The 18,866-nt window shown below is 51.2% G+C and overlaps 4 protein-coding genes across 4 annotated transcripts; 2 read left to right on the top strand and 2 right to left on the bottom strand.

The window, feature by feature from the left end:
• Positions 1-1,270: 1,270 nt before the first annotated feature.
• raf1 (Rik1-associated factor 1) lies at positions 1,271-4,572 on the top strand (the record flags this gene model as incomplete). The annotated part of the gene is made up of 3 exons (XM_037318577.1): positions 1,271-1,546; positions 1,616-1,750; positions 1,813-4,572. The coding sequence occupies 3 exons, from the start codon at positions 1,271-1,273 to the stop codon at positions 4,570-4,572; spliced, it is 3,171 nt and encodes a 1,056-aa protein (XP_037184090.1).
• Positions 4,573-8,467: 3,895 nt separating this feature from the next.
• mfs1-4 (MFS glucose transporter mfs1) lies at positions 8,468-13,354 on the bottom strand (the record flags this gene model as incomplete). The annotated part of the gene is made up of 6 exons (XM_037318576.1): positions 8,468-8,811; positions 8,865-9,577; positions 9,630-10,112; positions 10,175-10,252; positions 10,318-10,898; positions 13,334-13,354. The coding sequence occupies 6 exons, from the start codon at positions 13,352-13,354 to the stop codon at positions 8,468-8,470; spliced, it is 2,220 nt and encodes a 739-aa protein (XP_037183233.1).
• Positions 13,355-15,551: 2,197 nt separating this feature from the next.
• Positions 15,552-17,645, top strand: GAL4-1 (Regulatory protein GAL4; the record flags this gene model as incomplete). The annotated part of the gene is made up of 5 exons (XM_037318575.1): positions 15,552-15,596; positions 15,651-15,954; positions 16,012-16,706; positions 16,772-17,250; positions 17,324-17,645. The coding sequence occupies 5 exons, from the start codon at positions 15,552-15,554 to the stop codon at positions 17,643-17,645; spliced, it is 1,845 nt and encodes a 614-aa protein (XP_037183232.1).
• Positions 17,646-17,675: 30 nt separating this feature from the next.
• CGCA056_v003317 (putative uridine kinase) lies at positions 17,676-18,553 on the bottom strand (the record flags this gene model as incomplete). Its single annotated transcript, XM_037318574.1, has 3 exons — positions 17,676-17,853; positions 17,911-18,227; positions 18,290-18,553. 3 exons carry the CDS (start codon positions 18,551-18,553, stop codon positions 17,676-17,678), a joined length of 759 nt encoding a protein of 252 aa, XP_037183225.1.
• Between the last annotated feature and the right edge of the window lie 313 nt (positions 18,554-18,866).

Raw genomic sequence — 18,866 nt, 5'->3', positions numbered from 1 at the left:
TGGATGTGGTAATGTTGTGATAAAAGGTAATAATTCTGAGCATTTATGAGCATTTAATTGTATAGATAATAATAAGGGAACAGATGTATTGTGATGAGTCTGGTTGTTGTTGTTCGCAGGTTGCATCCTCTAGTAGGGAAAAGTGAGGGGAAAGATAACCTGAAACGTAACCTGCTAAACTGCTAATTACATAAGGTGCTTACATAACTATACGTATTACATAATCAATATTATAATTATGAGTTATAATAAATCAAGTATTTTTAAATAAGGTTTTATACCTTAAACTTTATTAGTTTATTTTATATAGAATATTAAAGTAAGTTTAGCGTTATTATTATTCTTATATTATTATTATTATTATAAAAGAATGTTATATGTTAACAATATTAAAGGAAATATTATTAATAAACTATTTAAATTTATAAAAAAAATTTTTAGATAAAGGAATATTTTATTTTATTTAGTTATTAGTTATTTATAGAATTAATTAGTATTCTAGTTAATATAAGTTTAAATATAATAAGTTAATTTTATTAAAAATAATTAATAACTAAAAGAAGAATAAACCTATATTTTTCTTTTTATATAATTTTATATAGTAAGTTATTTATAAACTATTAAAGTTATTAATAATACTCTTATAAACCTAAATTAAAGCTTTTCTAGTTATTATAAATAGTATTATAATACTTAGTAAGTATCTATTAAAGTATAAATAGAATTTTTATAGTGTGGCGTAAACCTCTATAAATTAGATGTAGCTAGGCTCAAAAGGTAGAAGATTAATTAAACGAACATCGTTTATAAAGACTTATAATTTTATTTCAAATAAGCATTCATTCCTCTTGATTTCAACAGCTTTCTAACATGTTAAAATCATGTTTAAAACGTGATTCTTTACTTAATTTATCTATTTAGCTCTCTATATAGTAATAATTCTTAGAAATTTAAAAAATAAAGAAAACAAATTTTAAATAAGTTAAAATTTCAAAAATAAATCTCTAAAACACTAAGTAAGTAACATTCTCAGTATATAGAGAGATAGCTTAAAAAGTTATTTTAAGAAAGAAGCACGGACCCACTCTGCCCACTCTCCCTTCCCGCCTCCCCTTTCGGTTATAGCGCCTCTGAAACTACTAACTTTCAACGACGACCTCAACCCACCACGAAGCGCGTCACGGAGCTCTTTACGCGCCGACAGCTTGCGAGACCTCTGTGGGCGCGTTCTGTCGCCCATATGATCACTTTTAGGAGCGCACCCGGCTCCATGGCCAATAACTATCCTGTTGTTGATCTCACAATAGACAGCATCGACCACATCGATCTCACGACTTTAGACGAATCCCCTCCGAGCAGCCCACGCGCATTGAACACCACGAGCGAGCCGCCTCGCAAGAGGCAGCGGCTTGGGGACGATGCCTCCTTCCAGAGTCCTTCGCGGAACCTGGCGGCCTGTCTGAAGGCGCAGGTCAAGCCCTACATCGACGCATGCCTGGCTGAGATCCCCCAGGGTCAGGTGAACACCACCGAGCTGGGTCGAGCGGTAAGAACCACGTGCCTTTCACACCAGAATCTACCTGAAAGAAAGCCCACTCAAACCTTCTACGGCTAGGTGCTCTGCCGGATTGGCAGCATCGACAAGTTCTCGGCTGAGTTCACCCACAAGAAGGGGTTCCTGTCGTCGGCTTTGGAGCAGCATCTGGCCAAGACGGCGCGTTATCTTATTACGAAATACGCCGCCGAGCCGGTGAGAATATTTGGGTGTTACTGGAGGCAGGCGCGAATGGGATGCTAACTTGCCGTTGCTAGGAGTTCCAGCTGAACGCGAACACGACGAGCTCACCAGCCCTGTCCAACGGCGGAGCTTCGACGCCAACGCCTGTGCCCGCACCTGGACCTTCCCATACATTGTCGAGGCCTGCGCCCACGAGTGTTACCGCGACTTTCGCGACAGAGATCTCCCCGAACGCTGCTACGACATCGACTCATCCTGTGGCAACACCCAAATCCAAACACCGTCACTCAACTCGAGCGCCCAAGGACACCGTCTCGCCCGCAAACTACCGAACAAAGGCGCGAGCGAAATCATTCAAGTCATGGAAAACACATAACCCCAGACCGGGTCCTGTCACAGCCCGGCACAAGGCACTCAGCGCCTGGGTGCACATGGAGAGACGTCCCTACACCACGACCGAGGAACGCGAAAGGATACTTAAGGGTGCATCCAAGCTCATTCGGTCAGCTGAAGCTGTAGTGTCAAAGGAACCTGTCCCGTTTCATGTCGATTTCACAGCAGAGGAGATGGAGGTTGTCCGCAGGAAGATTCGAGAGTCATGCGATAAGAAGGCTAAGAGCAAGCGAAGTCCTGACACGGCCAAGGAGCTTGGGAAGCTGCTTAGAAAGAACCCCCATCTCCTTACGATTATTCCACCCGACCTCGAGCTGAAGGGAGATCTTGCGAAGAGAGATCGAGTTGCAATTAGGAACCTGCTCGATGAGCTAGTCGACCGCTATAAGAGGCCGGCCCGACAAGCGAAGATCCTGATGCTACAGGTGGACGAGTTCGACAAGCAGAACGAGTCGAGACGTTCTAGCCAGATCTCTTCACTCCTCCTGGCGCGCGAGATTGACGGCAATCGGGGCTTTGGCCGCATGCGCCGTCTTGTCAACTTTACGAATGAGTTTCGAAAGGCCCATGAAGATGACATGGAGATGCGTGCGGAATGGGTCAACTGCGCAGGCGATATCATGACCATCGTCTGGACTTCGGACCATAACTTCATCTGCGGAACAACGACCCATTCGGACTCGCATAATCAGCAGTACAACCGCGACGGGAACTTGCTTCTTTGCTCCTCACAATCCAAGCAGCTGAAGGCATTTGCTGACCACCGGATTCCTCGACCGGTCGTCCAAAGCGGCGAAAACTCCACGGAAGCCATGAGAGAGTCACAGAGCCCTTGGCTTTACTCCTCTGTTGTGTCCTCAGACTACGACAAGGTCAATGACCGCGCCTACACTTCCAGCTTCGACAGGACAGTCAAAGCATGGAAGGTGACGAAGGATGGAAAGGACATGTCGGCCATTGGCACCTGGCACCACACAGGCAACGTGAACTTTGTTGTCGCTTCGAAACACGAGTCTGGTATGGTGGCTACCGCTGCGGACGTGGCCAGCTACGCCGTCCGCGTCTACCAGATCAACGATGAAGACGTATCTGCGAGCCCTTTCCATGCATACAACAACCTGCGAGCCTGGAACGAGGGCAACGAGCAGACAACCGAAACCCAAAAATGGGCATACTTTCCGGCTACGATGCAATGGGGCTTGGCTAAGGGCGTTCAACACTTGCTACTCGTCGGATACTCGCCTCGAAGCTTTACTGGAGACGACAACGATATCCCAGAGGACAAGCGGAAGACGGGTGAGATTTGCCTTTGGAACTGCCTGACGGGAGAGCAAATCAAGGTCACAAACAGTTCGCAGAACGTGTTCGAAGTGGCTTGGCACCCAACGTTGCCGGTATTCCTCGTTGCCACATCCCCGCATGCCACGAACTTGGACGTCAAGACAAAGGGTACACAAGTTCGAGTCTTTCAGCCTGGTCGAGACCAGGATGGGAGGGTTATGTTCCAGGACTACCAAAAACTTGACTGTCCGGCTGAGGATATCAACGAGGTTACCATCAAGCCCAACAGCAGGTCGCACTCATACGTCACAGCAGCTTGCACTGATGGAAAGGTCTATGTTTGGGATACAGCCCGTGGCGATAAACCCATCCACTCTCTGAAGCATAAGGAGGCCCTAGACAAAGAGAACGAGGACATAGGCGTCAAGTTCACAGCGTGGGGAACTACCGCGGATCGCTTCTACACGGGAGGCGCTGATGGAAGGGTCAAAGTCTGGAACGTCAGGGATCTTCGCCAGCCCCTAGTTCGTGATTTGCTGGAGGCCCCCGGCTGCGTGACCAGCGGTGCCTTCTCACCGGACTTCTCGAAGCTCGTCATCGGAGATGCCACCGGACGTGTAATGCTGCTGTCACTGGACGAGGAGGACGAGCCACCTGCGAACTTCGTCCAACGTGGCTCTCGGCGCGTCCGCCGCCCATTAGCATTCAAGGCACACGATGAGCCACCCCCGCCTGGCTCGAATGCAGCGTCGGACTCAGGATCCGTGCGTGGAAATCACTGGCTATCCACGGGCCAGCTCACCCGACACCCGGATCCTACGATCGGCGTCATTCAGGGACCGTCTTACTCGGAACTTGGGCTTTACCGGAAGGAGTTTCACTTTGAAGAGGACCCCTCCCAACCCTTATTAGCAAAGAATGAAGAGGAGCAGCAAGAGAATAAGAAGATGTTCAGGCCGTCTTCGAGAACTTCTCGCATTCGGCCACCCACGGCATCCTCTTCCTCAACACTTCAAGTCAGGCACTATAACAATATAGCCAAAGACTTGGATTTGAACATGCTGGACGAGATGACCAAGTTGGACTTGGTAATGGATAACGTCAACCTTGACGACCCTGTTGAAGACCTAGGATTCGACTTTGACTGGGAGGAGGAGTAGCAAAGACCACTTCACACGCTTTTCGCATTAGCTGGGAGTTACGAGGCTAGCCACTGTGCTACTACAGGTTGCTTTATGGTGCTGGGACGGCCTAGGATGTAGACTAGTCTCATAACGAATATAAGAACTTACGAACTGAACGTCCTTTATTTTAATTCTTAAATATCTAACTGCTTCCTAGCTGCTTATTTTCTTCTGCTTAGTTTAAATCTTAGATATTGTTTCTTAGAGGTGACTTACTTTAAATAACTAATATTACTTAGCTTATTATTAATAAATTAGTTTTCTTTTCTTATTAGCTTATTTCATTCTAGTAGAAAACTAAAGTAGTATAGGCTTAATGAAGATCTCTTATGCTTAAGTAGTTTAAAAAAGATAAATATCTACTATAAGAACTTCTTAGTATACAGCTTTCTTTCTTACCAATACTATGCAAAAGGTGACGACATATCGTGTGGAATTAGGTGGCTAATCATACCTGCTCTGCATGCTACAACTAGGTAGCAAATGCCATGCTGTGTTCTTTAGCTTCTGGGCTGCTCTGCTTTACACACTTCATCTCTAGATGCCTAATGTTTTGTGTTTATTTGCACAGAATACCTGTGCAGAGAGCAGATGAGTCAATCCCCAACCTTTCAATCCATCAACCGTCGCCTGTTATGCTACCTAGACGCCTTCTGCTTTCAGGAGTTTTCACCTTACCCAAACGAGCCTTGAGCGTATTATTTTTGTGTTTCTTATATTCAGCATTAACTTACATTCTGTTATATATGGATTTCTGCGTCCTCAAAGCGTTGCTTCTGCAGAAAGCTGCTCTTAAGAAGCCGCTCAGGTCACCAGTCACGAGCAGCTCAGTATGTTAGTCGGAAATTACTTAAATAACCGTGCAATGGGTCTGTTGTTTTCTGCCCAGCAAGAAAAATTCTTTCTCTTGCGGGTGGATGGCCTTGAGCACGCCGAGGCGATTTGAACTGAGGACCTTCCAGACCCGGGCGCCCAGCGTGTATGAAAGACCTGATTCACCGCGAACAGGCTGTGCGATAGTCTATGTCTGTCATTGCTCTCATCGTATTCATATGAAATAAACTCACAAAAAGGAATACGATCTACTGTTTCTTGGGACTGATAGGCGCACACACCGATCGGGCAGGTGATGATACTTGGACAGCCCCTTGGGCAGATTGAGCAACCTTCACTTCTACACATACAATCTTGACCCCACATTGACATGTCACCCATTTCGCCTGCGAGAGTGACGACTTATTTCAGGGACTCTCAGCCATCATGTCTTCATCTACGCTCGTGCGCGTGTCTATATAACGCAGTGTGTTGGCAGAAGCACTCACATCGGAACCAATGAGACAGACGGAACTGACGACATGATCACACTTGCTGCATAAAATCAGTAGATTATAGTAAACCTTCTCCTATGATTTACTAAATGGTTCCTCATTCATGACGTCCAAGCATGACAACCCTCGGGTTACTACTTCAGCCCCTTCCCTGCTAGTGATATCCGTCCTGACATCATGAATGAATGTACGTGCGACGGATGACAGAGGCATATGGCAATGTCTTAAACGCTGATGTCTGCTTTGGTATCATAGTCTGCTGTTCGAATAGAGGGTATTACTAAAGAGACGTATTGTCTACTCTTCCGTCGCTTGTAAGACCGGAGACATTTCTCTAGGTCGTGATCTTCCAGAATCCTTAGCACAATTTGAAAATAAAGCGGCGCATTTAAGTTGCAGGAAGCTAACAGAGGGCCGTGTTACAGACAAGCCGTACTGAAGTGAAAGTACTACACGAGATATCTTGACAATCAACGGGCAAACAACACTAGACTTCTTGGGAGTATTTATAATAGTTCTTAGAATGGCTAGTGGACGGGTTAGACCAAGCAAATCCGTAGCCGCCCAGGACCCAGTACTTGAAGCTTCATGCTCTGTTCGAGGGTTGAATCCACAGGCTGAGCAAGTTCCATATGAGCGACACGTTAATGGTACTGGCTGAAGTGATGCATGGCAACGTTCGTCAGTACCTTCTGCTTATTCTCTGGAAATATTTGGAGGAAACAAAGAGACCTGCGCCTAAAGTCGTAGGTGAGCAATCAAATGTCTACAAGCATCAGCAAGACAACATCTGGTGATGAACCGCATCGCTTCAATCAATCAAGAAGCTCTTTTATAGCCGCTTGGGTTGCGTGCGGCTATGACTTGTTCCCATTTGAAGTACGTATTTATATAGGACACAAAGACAGTGAGACTGCCACAAATGCCATCGCCACGCTGAGTATCTGGTGTCCCCCGACGAAGTCATCTCATACCCATATCAACTTCTTCTAGATGGCTCTCTCTCTCCTACTGAGAATATAAAACATCTCGCAACATCCTTAAGGCACCATCTGCAGCAATCGACCGCACCAGGGTCTTTTTGGACTGTGTTCAACTGGGCCATGGTTCAAGCTTGAAAGCATGCACCATGCCTTGCGTGAAGACTTCTTTCATCCAAGGAAGCTAACGTCACCCAAAGACTTCTTTTTAACAATTATGTCATCCCACTGTTGTCCTTTATCTGCGCGGTCCGCAACCCCTTCCCTCGTATTCACCCTCTCACAACTCACCCCATTCGCCACTCAAGAATTACTCCTCCTGCCCTATAATCCAGCCTCAGAGGTGGTGATGCAACCTTGCAGTCTTTAGTGAACTAGAGGAGAAGTTTCCTTCACTTCAAACAACATTGTCCTGGTTCTTCTCTAACTTTGCGCGGGAGAGCAAAGTCCTCATACAAGAAGAAAGCATAGGTTGGGGCTGGGGGTGAGGTTCCTCGCCTGTCATGACATATGCATCCTTGTTGTCAGTTACCCCTTTGCGCACACTCACCCTCTTAGAACCCATGACGGTCGGGTTCAAAGAACCTTGCTCGGCTTCTCTGGGGAACTTCATACCAGGTGTCAGTACCGCAAAACCTCATGACCACATTACTGAGGGAAACGCGAAAGATACTTTCTTCTATTCTCGCAACACCACTCTAGACCTTATCTAATTCCATGTGTGAGAAATAAAAAATGAGAAACCGCCTGAGTTTCCTGTCTGCTATACTGACTTTCTAGGAATAAACATGGGACGATGAGGAGAGACTAAGATGACGGCAGACAGGCGCCACAAGGACGATAATAGATACGGCAATAAGGATAACAGAGCTGATGACGTGAATAACAGAGACAACGATAAGGATGATGACGACGACGAGGACAACAGAGCTAATGATAGGGACAACAGGGACAATGACGAGGACAATAGAGAACATTAGACAGCTGATTGCCTTCAGCAAACACATCATTTGTTGTAGGGAGCAAGACGAAGCAAGGAGCAACTCTTGGAATGCTCTCATCTAGCCTCAACTATTGACAACTTCACAGCTTGACTTCAAAATCCAAATGGGTAAGAATAATGCCTTTCTGTCATGATTGATTCCGATGCAGAAATCGCTTCCTGTAGACATACAGTTTTATGTACAGACGCTCACACACACACTAATAGAGAGACCACTGAAAAAGAAAATGACACTCCTGAACCGATACACATGTACTCTCTCCTCTCTTCCCGCGGCTATGATGCAAACCTCGCGTCTTCGTTCTGAAACGCTCCTCTTGATCTTGAATTCTTCTCGTCTCTCGCCTCGGCTCGATGTCCTCGTTTTCCCCCTCCACATGTCCACAAGACATCACCTCTGGAAAAATAAATTCAAAAACACCTTGTGGCTCGACCTTTCCGTATCCAGTCCTTGGATTGGGGGGCCCTGCGGCCGCCGAGAAAGAGAAAAGAAATTGCCGCCATCTATATGCAAAAGTAACCATCTAAACTTCTTGATGCGCATGCGCGTGAAATCCATCTCAGTCGTCTTGGTTGACCGGAGCATATCTACCGCTGCCGCTGCTGCTCTGGTTCCGTGTGCGGCTGACGACCCTCGACACCCATCCGCTGATGGTGCTGCTGGCCTCGCCGTCCTGGCCCTTGCCGTCGGGGATGTCGGGCGGGTCGAGCGACAGCCCAGGAATGGCGTTCTGGGCTGTGAAGGCGGGTCGTCCGCGGTAAGAGCCGACCGGTGAGCCGGGCATAAGAGAGCCGGTCTCGGCCGCATGGACGGACGGGGTGCCGATGACCGTGCTCGCGTCGCCGAAGAGTGAGTCCATCTCCTCCAGACGGACTCCACAAGTCTCGGGGTAGATGAAGTACACTTCAGATCATTAGTGGGGATGCTTATTTTGCGGGTCACGATGATCAACTTACCCACGACGAAACTGACAGCGCAGAAGAAAGCGTGCACCAAGTACAATCTCCACTTGATGTAATCTTGCAGGATGGGTGTCAATTCTCCTACCAGCCAGTTGAAAGCCCAGTTGGTCGCGGTAGACAAACTGGCACCCTTGGAGCGAATGCTGAGAGGCAGGATCTCCGGGGGGTACAACCAGGGGATAGGGCCCCACGAGTAGCCGAATGCTGCGTTGTAGATCATGACAAAGATGACAACCAGGTTGGGCGTTGCGGGAATGTCCAGGTAGATCCAGTATGAAATCAAAGACAACGAAACCGACATGACGATTGCACCGCTGAGCAAGATAGGACGTCTGCCCCACCTGTCAACAAGGTACCACGGGGGAATAGTGGACAGGAAATAGGTGATTGAGTTGACACCGGCCATGAGCACAGCATTGCGCCCAACCCAGCCAGCGGACTCGAAAACCTTGGGAGCGTAATAACTGATGACGTTGATGCCGTTGAGCTGGGCAAGACCTTGGGCCGACATGGCGATGAACACACGGGTGCTATATCGTCGGAACATCTCGGCGTAGGTTCGCTCGCCTTCCTGGCGCTGGAGTAGGACGTTCATCTTGATCTCGCGGTACTCCTCGCGGGCCTTGGGGTTGTGGATATCACCCTTGCCATAGAGGTTGGCAATGACGACAATGCCCTCCTCGTCGTGGTCATTATCGAGAAGCCATCTGTTCACGTGTCAGGCAAGCAGCAAAGAGTCACATGAGACAGGATACCAACCTTGGAGACTCTACGATAACCAGGCTGCCGAGGCCGAGCAGAGCACCCATCACACACTGCATCAACAGAGGAATACGCCACGCCAAGTCACTTTCGATGAAGCTGCAGAAGTAGTCGACCCAGACAGAGGTGGCATAACCGATGATGTTGCCGGAGAACTCAATGCAGGCGAGCTTTCCACGGTTATGGGGAGGGGAGATCTCGGACTGGTAGACAGGCACAATGGTGGACAGGGCACCGACACCGAGACCGGCAACGATTCTACCCAGCAGCATCATGGGCATGCCGTTGGCGAATGTCTGGAAGGCACCGCCAATGAAGAAGATGATGGAGCCGTATAGAATCGTCTTGCGGCGGCCGATGATGTCTCCGACCTTACCAACAATGAGGGAGGAAATCAATGCACCAATCTCGAGAATGGCAACCATGGTGCCAATCTCGAGACTGGAGGGGTGATTGAAGTAGTTCAAGAAGTACGCGCCGCTGTGGAGCCCATGTGTTAGCGATAAACATCGACGGGGGAGGGTGAGCGGTAGGAGACGTACGTGATGATACCGGACATGACTCCCTGATCATAGCCGAACAGGAAGACGCCTAACGATACGAAGATACTCGTAAAGTAACTACAGCATGGTCAGCCATCGTGAAGCAAGGCGCGATAGGGGTGTTTTGGAGGGGGAGGACGCACATCAGCGCCTTGCCGGTAAGGCCGTGGATTGATTGACCGCCCGACATGATGAGGCCGATGACTCGCTCCGCGCGGGTCGGACGTGGTTGGGCGATGTCTGGGACTTGGATGGCCTCCTTATTAACGACTCCACGACGTGTTGGTGATCTATCGTGGCGGTTGGGAGAGTCGAGTTGGATGCGGACACGCTTCGGTTTTGTCTGCTTGTGGGAGGGATGCCTCTTGTGGACGCCGGCTAGCAGCTCGTCTTCGATGTCGCTGCCGAGCTGGAGGCGAAGAGGGTCTTCCTCGTGGTCGAGCTGCTCAGCAATGTCCCCCGTGTCGGTCCAGGAAGACTCGTCGGAGGCGGAGCGGGAGGAATCTTCAGATGACCGCTGGCCGTGATGGTGGTGTTTGTCGTATGAAGAATCAGTGTGGGTGAAGCGGTGGTCACGGTGTTGGTGGCCGTTGTCGTCCCGATCAGATGCAAGCAATGACGTCGATTGCTCGGTCTGGTCTGGGCGGGACTGCAGGGTCCGCAAGGGGATGTTGGACGGGAGTCTTCTGCTGTTTGAGGAGGGAATCTTGGGCGGTTGATGGGGCTGATTAGCAGCAGCACCCTTCCGCTCACGAGGAATTAAAAAGGTTGGGGGGGGGGGGGGAGGAAGGGGGGATAAAAAGAATGCGTCGAGTCTAAAAGACGGTCGACACGGACAGCGAGTAAGAGGCAGCAGGATGACGGATCAGTCAGGGTCTGTCTGCAGCAGCGGCGAGGAGCCGTATCGGCATCTACCTGGTGCTTGCTGGGTAGGTAGGTACTTAGGTAGTGTACAGCAGGGCAGGGTGCAATTGACCTGGTGAGGAGTGTGAGGTGAGAGAGAGCGTGCGTGCGTGCGACGTGCAGGCGGGCGGGCTGGCTGGCCGTAAACCGCTAGTATGTATGCAGTACAGCGAACTGGCACTCTCTGGGGATGATGATTGGGGATTGGAGGGGAAAAGATGGTTGGGCTGGAAGGGAGGGCCCAGGCCAGGCTGGAAAGATAGGCAGCGGGTGGCAGGGGAGTACAGAGTAAGGTAGAGAGGGCCGAGGAAGTGGAGGAGAGGAGGCCGAGAAGGCAGGCGGGATGGGGGACGGGATGCAGCTGGAGAGGACGACGGCGTCAGTCAGTGTCCCGGTCCGGCCTGGTTTGGGGGTGGATGCCGCTTGATGCTATGGATGCAACCTCCTGCACAGTGACACACAGTGATCCTTGGGAAACCACTGGAGAGCAGGGAAATGGCTGTTTCGGCCCACTTCAACTCGCTGGTGCAGTGTGCAGCACGACTGAGAGGTCTCCACTGTGGATCCACAGGTGTCTGTGTCTGCTGCTGTCTGCCTCACTCAGGTCAGGCAGGTTGCTTGTCGTCCAAAATGCGTGGTAAGAGACAAGTTATGCCTTCAGCTGTGTCTTCAGCTTGTTTTTCTTGTTTGCTTGTCTGGTATTAAACCCAAGACGTGGGCAATTGACACAGGACGGACACAACAGGGCTGGGCTGGGCTGGTCTGATATGACGAACGCAACTGAACAGAAGAAGCCCGGTCTGGTCTTCTTTGCGTCGTCTCGTCTGTATTGCTGGGCCTTTTTTAGCCTTCCAAAGCAGGAATTCAGGTTCCCAGCTGTTGTTGTCTGATGCTGGGCCGCGCTGGGGCACAGGTATTCTCGTACCTTTGGGTAAAGCGCACGACTCTGACTGGACAGCTCAATTGGGGATTTGGGGGAAAACTGGCCGGGGGGTCTGGTCTGCAGATACCGATACCAAGCAGATGACCAGATGCCAACCTTTTTTTTTTTTTTTTTTTTTTTTTTGGTTCGAAAGCCTGTCTGTCCAAGGGTTGCAGCGGCAGCGGCAGCGGCAACAGCACGAAGCAACACGCTGAAAAAGTACAGGCGCCGTTGTACTTCTAAGAATGGAAGGCGAGTCCACCTGATCCTGCCTTACGCAACGGTGCAGGAGCCGATGGGGATTCGGGGGCGGGAGAGAGAGGGAGAAATGGAGATGGAGATGCAAAAGTCTCGTTTCTGCTGCCTCGCTGTCTCTCCGTTTGGACCGTCTTTCCCTAAACCTGCTGGTTTTCGGGTCGTTCCCTGCGCTTGGCGTCTAGCGTCTCTGAGGCAATCTGTCCAGTAGCGCAGATCTACCGACCTATGCCTTGGCACAAGGGAATTGAAAGAGAGAGAGGGAAAAGCCCCCGTTCGTCGACGAGACGAGTGAGCGAGCAGCGATAACAGCAGCCACGCGCAAAAAAAGGGCGATGACGAAGTTGAACGGAGCTAGACAGGCCCGGTACGAGGCAAACGGTAGCGCGCCGACACCGTCGCCGTCTCGCTGGATCTGCTGGCGTCGCAGCGGTACGTCTTGAATACCGAACAGAACAGATGATGGGGGAAATGGTGGTCAATGGCAATTGCAGGCATAAAACGAGAGGGTCAAGACGTCGGTCATGTGCTCTTTTTTTTCGAGGCGGCGAGTCGGGGATGTATGGCCAAAGGAGTGTCAGATGGTCGGAATGGTTGAAGGTGGTTGACTTGGGAGCCTCCCTCGGGTGCAGCACGAGACCTCCTTTTCTTTGCCTTTCGGCTTCAGAGTTAACAGATGTTCCCTTCCCTCTTCCCCTGAAATGAGGATTATCCGAGCCTGGCGCAGGGGGTAACGAGAGCTGAGGGCGGGACACCGGGACTCTGCGACTCTTGGGACAGCTGGGATCTGGGTGCCGGACGGGACGGCGTAGCCAATCTGCCAACGCAATCAAGAGATGAGGCCGTAAGAGATTGGCGGTGCAAATCCATAGGTAGGCACGGTAAGGTAGGTACTGATTACCTCACATTCAGCACACAGAAACACCCGCCTACCTAACTGATGGGAGCCAAGGTATCCGTAAGATAGTAGGTGCTCCGCCAGTGTGCTACGCGTCCCCCGTCTCGTCTCTCATCTCGTCCAATCTGCCTCAGCCCACTCGTCTCCAGATTCACAATCCCTCCACTCCCTTCCCACTCACTTTCCAACCCGCCATGTCCATGGCGCCCCCGACCGCCCGTCCGCCGCCGCCGCACGCCAACCACACGCTACATTTCCTAGGTAGCTTGGCAGCCAACCTCAACTTTACGTGCCGCAGCATCATTATCTAATTATGTGAGGCCCCCAAACTTCCAAATAGGCTGACCACGCACGTGAAACCAAATGCTGACTCGATTTGTGGGTAGGTCCAGTTATTTCCCATCGACCCGAGGGAAAGGATCAACCGCCGTTTTCCAGTTGCAGTCGGCCTTTCGGGCCATCTGCCTCCAAGGAATTCCTGTGGCCGATGACAACCGCCCATGCATGTTTTCTGCCTGCGGTAGGTGAGGTATGCCAATTGACATTTCGCCTCCGTTTGAACCAATTAATCTTTGAGGTAACCGCAAAGCTTGAGAACACCCTCAGACGAAGATCATTCGCGGCCCGATCGTGGCGGATCGTCTCTGAATTTCGCCGGTGCGGCTCGCACATGCTAAAGTCAATTGACGATGGACATTTCATGCGTCGCCCGTCCCCGTTCCCGTCCACCCCGCCCGCCGTTCAGCACAGGCGTTTCCAGCGTCTTCCAACGGTCGCTGTGGCGAAGCACACGGCCCCGTTTCGACGACGACGATGCCGAAGCGCTTCGCCGTGGCGGACCCGCAACGGTCGGTTGCCCGCTTCCGACCTTCGACGTCATTTCTCTCAATCCCAGCGTCCTATTTTCGGGATCATCCCTCTCTGCGCTCCAAAAATTCCAGCACGTTGTCGCTGTTGCACATTGAGGGTTTATCCTGCAACCGCCGCCTTACCCCAGACAATGCAACCAACTTCCAGATCTTGGTATTCGTTGTCTCTCGCACTTTTTTCTCTTCCGACCATCAACCGCGATAGCCTCGATATTTTGACAACTCATCATTCATTCGTGCACTGTACACAAACCTGGACCCTGAAATTATGGCTGTCATTTTGCCGGAATCTGGCTCCACCCAACGGTCCACCTGATTCAGATTCCTGCGGGCATCGTTCGCAATCACCGTCAATCGTGGGCTGGTGGCCATACGCAGGCTTGAGAGCTGCATCGGAGCGGGGTATCGTCCAGAAAATGGTTCCCTCTCCCCGCGTCTGGTGCTCACGAGTTGTATCCCGACATGCAACTATTCTGCTTTCGTGTGGAGGGGAAATTCATACTTTTGACTAAGAATTGAAGAGCGAAACGTCCCGGTCTAGCTTGTAAAGTGGACGACGTGGGGGTTTGTTACCTAAGTACCCGAGGTGCAACATAAGCAAAGGGTATCGACTGCCTTTCCAGCGAAATAATTGTATTACAGGTACGGAGCATACACCGGCCAACGGTACAGAGCAGGGCGTCGCGGACAGTCATTTGCCAATTGCACCCAGCGCGGAGCGCTATCGTGACCGGATGCGCGTCTCAGATATCACGGCCGACGCGCTATGCGTTGCACAACAGCGTCCGCCTGCCATGTCCCTTCTTTCAGACGTCATCAAAGACATTCAAAACAAAAACAACCTTGACCTTCTGGATAAGGACCCTTCACCGCAAGTCAAGTTGCATGGGCCAAATCCAGGGTTGTGGGTCTGGTGGCGGGGATCCCTTCCAAGCGCAGGCATCGTGAGGTTGTGGAGTTTACTGACACAGCCAGCCAGCAAAAGCCAAAGGAGCATACAACAACGGCCCCGGACTACACCCGCCCGAACACTACTTCGTCCGTCGCTGACATCTTCTAGACGGAGCGAAGAAGGCCTCTCGGTTTGGTGATGGCTTCAATAACCTTAAGGGGCAGGCATCGCGCCTCCGAGATGGACGGAGTGGAATATGTAATAATCCCGACTTAGATCCCTCAATTGACACCTGACACCACCGAGGTTTTCACTCCTGACAGGTGACAATTTCAGCGACTCTCACGCCCAGATTGACTTCACCAACAATGAGCGAATCAAGATCGTTAACAGGCCTAGCTGTATGAGTGTTTCAATTTTATCATGTTCAATTGTTTATTTGTATCCTCAAAGCATGAGTGTTCGACTCGCCTCCGAGACTAACATCTCTAGTGTGACTACTGTCGGGTGAAAAAACTCAAGGTTCGTATATATCCTAGGAGCAACACCAAACCTCTCCAACAGAACAGGGTCTGACATTTTCTGCAGTGTTCCAAAGAGAAACCCAGATGCGGTGCCTGTATCCAGAACGCAAAATCATGTCATTACAGCGGAAGAGTCCAACGATCGCCTCTCACTCGCGCGTGAGCCTCTGCCATCCCACCCCTTTCTGGCCCTGGCTGGCTCGCTAACACCAGATCCCAAGTTACTTGACGAGCGTGGAGAGCCGTCTCGCCAGCTTAGAGCACGTCTTCAAGCAAATGCTTCCAGATGTCGACATTGATCGAGCCCTTTCTGCAGATAGCCGCAGGCGGGAGGCCTCTGAGCCGCCAGCACCACACTCCCCACTACCAAACACAACGACATCCAGCGGCGATGGTAACGCCATGACGGAAGCCATGCCGGATGAGTCTGATGGCTTTGATTGGCAAGAAGATATTAATGCTCTTGCGGACGGAATGGCATCACTGTCTGTCGAGCCCAGAGGCGCAGGATACCTAGGTGAGCAAGGCCCAACGAGCGAGTGTGGGTTGTGCAGTAGGGCTAACGCAGATTCAGGCTCAACCGCAGGCGTGTTTTTCCTTCGCTCGCTGCTGGCTCTGACTGGGCACACGAAACCGCTCCTCGAGAACACGCCCAGAGCAGACGAACGCTTCAGCGCCATTGCGGCCTCCTCCCAACTGTCCGAGGTGATCGCCTCCAGGCAGGTTATCGATCGGCTCATCGAAAGCTATTTCTCGATATACCACCGCGCATATCCGTTTGTCCACGAGCCTACCTTCAGAGCTCAGCTACACGAGGTCATTCCGCGGCCGCAACGGCGGTCATGGCTCATGCTGCTCCACACCATACTTGCACTGGGCGCTTGGTGCCTCGACGACCCCCAGGGCGAGCTGGATGATGATCTCTACCACCATGCCCTATCCTTCGGCGAAGACGAGTCTCTGTTCGAAAGCGCCAACCTCGAGTTCGTGCAGGCTCTCGTTCTTCTGAGCAACCTCAGCCAGAAACGGAACAAACCCAATACAGGCTCTAATTTCTTAGGGCTCGCCACTCGCATGTCGCTCAGCTTGGGTCTTCACCGAGAGCTGCCAGGCTGGCGCATCAATAAGTTGCAGCGGGAGATGCGTCGGCGAGTTTGGTGGGGTCTCTACATATTTGACAGCGGCGCCTCAACCACCTTTGGGAGGCCAATTCTGCTTCCAGACACAGAAGCTATGGATGTTCGACCAGTACTTAACATTCACGATGTGGTATGTGCCCCTGGTGAGATGACGGCGCGGGCTGCGTGCGCTTCTGCTTCTGACATTCTATACAGAGTCTGACAAGCAGGACGACGGAACTGCCCGTAGAAGTTGACGAGCCGACGCTATACTCTGGTCTGAAGATGCAGAGCCACCTCCACGTCCACTCCAACTTCATTTCGAATCGATTGCTGTCGTCCTCGGGCATATCTCCCGAGAGCGCGCTCTCCATGGATACAACGCTGAGCAAGTGGTCCGAGTCGCTACCCGCGTATTTCCACTTGGATTATGACGGGCCCTCCGCCGGGCCCTTCTTTCTGTTCACAAAGTCACGGCTCTGGTGGCGGTTTTGGAATCTTGAAATCATTCTCTTTCGACCTTTAGTGCTGCAGCAAGCTGTCAGCAAGAGCAGAGGGAATACCCAAATCACTTTCAGCTCGTCTGATGAACGGTGCAGGAGCGTCGCCGTTCATGCCGCCAGCGCATCGATCGCATCCATCGACCACTACACCAAGCACGGGGACATCACTAGGCTGGTTACGTGGTATTCAATGTAAGTCACACTCTGTCACAAAGGTACAGTGTAGTCTTGTCCCTGAGACAGCTCTAATGCTTGTGGATGACAGTTTCTTCTTGTTCCATGCGTCCCTGGTGGTTGCACTCGTCATGATCGTTGATCCGGAGTCGCCCGATGCGCCCCAGTGGCAACTCCATCTCGACACAGTTCGCCATATCTTTCGCCATGTCTTCGCTAAGGACCAACTGGCCGCTCGCTGTGCCGCCATCCTCGACGAAATCCTAATGCCCGGCTACTTCACTGGGTCAGACGATTTGCTAACCGTTGATCCAGACTCCTGGTCGATGAACTTCTCCACGTGGCCAGCCGAACCAACCGACGACTTTTTCAGCTTTCTGGGCTGGCCCGGACCCGAAAATCTGGAAATGTAGAGAATTGGGCGTTTATCTGGCAGACAATACCTAGTTCAGAATGCGGATTGTAGGCTCAATCAGATTGGAGCGGATATGATCGCCATTCGGTACGTCGTTCTCGTCTACACGTAAAAGGGCCCGTTCCATCGTTTTCTCAATACCAGCACTCAAATGCCGGGAAGCGAGCCGTTGTCGTGCCACGTCTGTCGGCACGTCGACAAACCACCTACATTGCATATTAGTATGAACTGCGCCAGCAACCTGCCAGCGAGGGAGAGCCTACCTGTCGTCCACGAGATCGGCAATGCTGTTCCATGGATCCTCGTCGAGGAGCGTATAGTTGCCTTCGATTATGACCACCTTCGTCCGAGACGAGATGGCGATGGCGTCTGGAAGGGGATCCTTCACTGCATGGTCGAAGCTGGGAGCGCTAATCACGATCTGTGGCTCATCACATGTCGTCACCGGCACCGTTTTCAGTCGCCGTATAAGCTTCAAGAAGCCTCGTGCGTCAAAGGTAAATGGTGCACCACGTCGCTTGAGGGCCAAATCAGGGTCGTCGAAGGAGGAAAGAACGGCGCGCGGGTAATGAAATCCATCCTGTCATTGGCGTCATGGTGAGCACACAGAAAGTAGTCGTCAAGAAAGGCAGGTTGACGAACCATCGGAAGGATTGCAACATCGTCAACTCCGTGTCTCTTCAAATCTTCAAGGAGTGTGGCCGCGATGGTAGACTTGCCGGACCCTGGAACGCCAGCCAAAGCAATCAAAACGCGGCAAGACGGCCGAGAACGCCTCTGCTCAGCGAGGAGATTCTCTACGCGCTCGCGCAGTTTGGCGACTGTTCTCGTCTGGTTTTCATACATGGCGCTGGACTCGAGGCGAAGGGTCTCTAAGTAAGATGAGGCAGGCACGCGCTCAAACATGGCATGGGAACTTGGGTTGTCCCGTCAAATATTTCGGCATGGGAGATCTAATCATGGAGACTTGTATTGTGCTGGGACACCCACCCAACCGGCCGGCGGGAGTCCATCGTAGCGCATCGTTATGTTGCATTGCTATTACGCCGGATTCCTGCCGTCCGGGGGTTGAGGAGAGGTTCCATAGGCCGAACCATTGTTGGCCGACAAGTGGAGTAAACCCACGCTGCCTCCAGCAAATTCCATCAAGATCTGCGTCCGTCTACGGAGGATGAAGCCAGCCTCGCATTGGCCCGGACTGCAGCAGTCCGGAGCCACC

The sequence above is a fragment of the Colletotrichum aenigma genome (assembly GCF_013390185.1).
Source record: "Colletotrichum aenigma strain Cg56 chromosome Unknown KSG_Cg56_contig02, whole genome shotgun sequence".
Lineage (NCBI taxonomy): Eukaryota > Fungi > Ascomycota > Sordariomycetes > Glomerellales > Glomerellaceae > Colletotrichum > Colletotrichum aenigma.
Note: the sequence above shows the minus strand (reverse complement) of the source record. Positions and strands in the feature narration are given on the sequence as shown.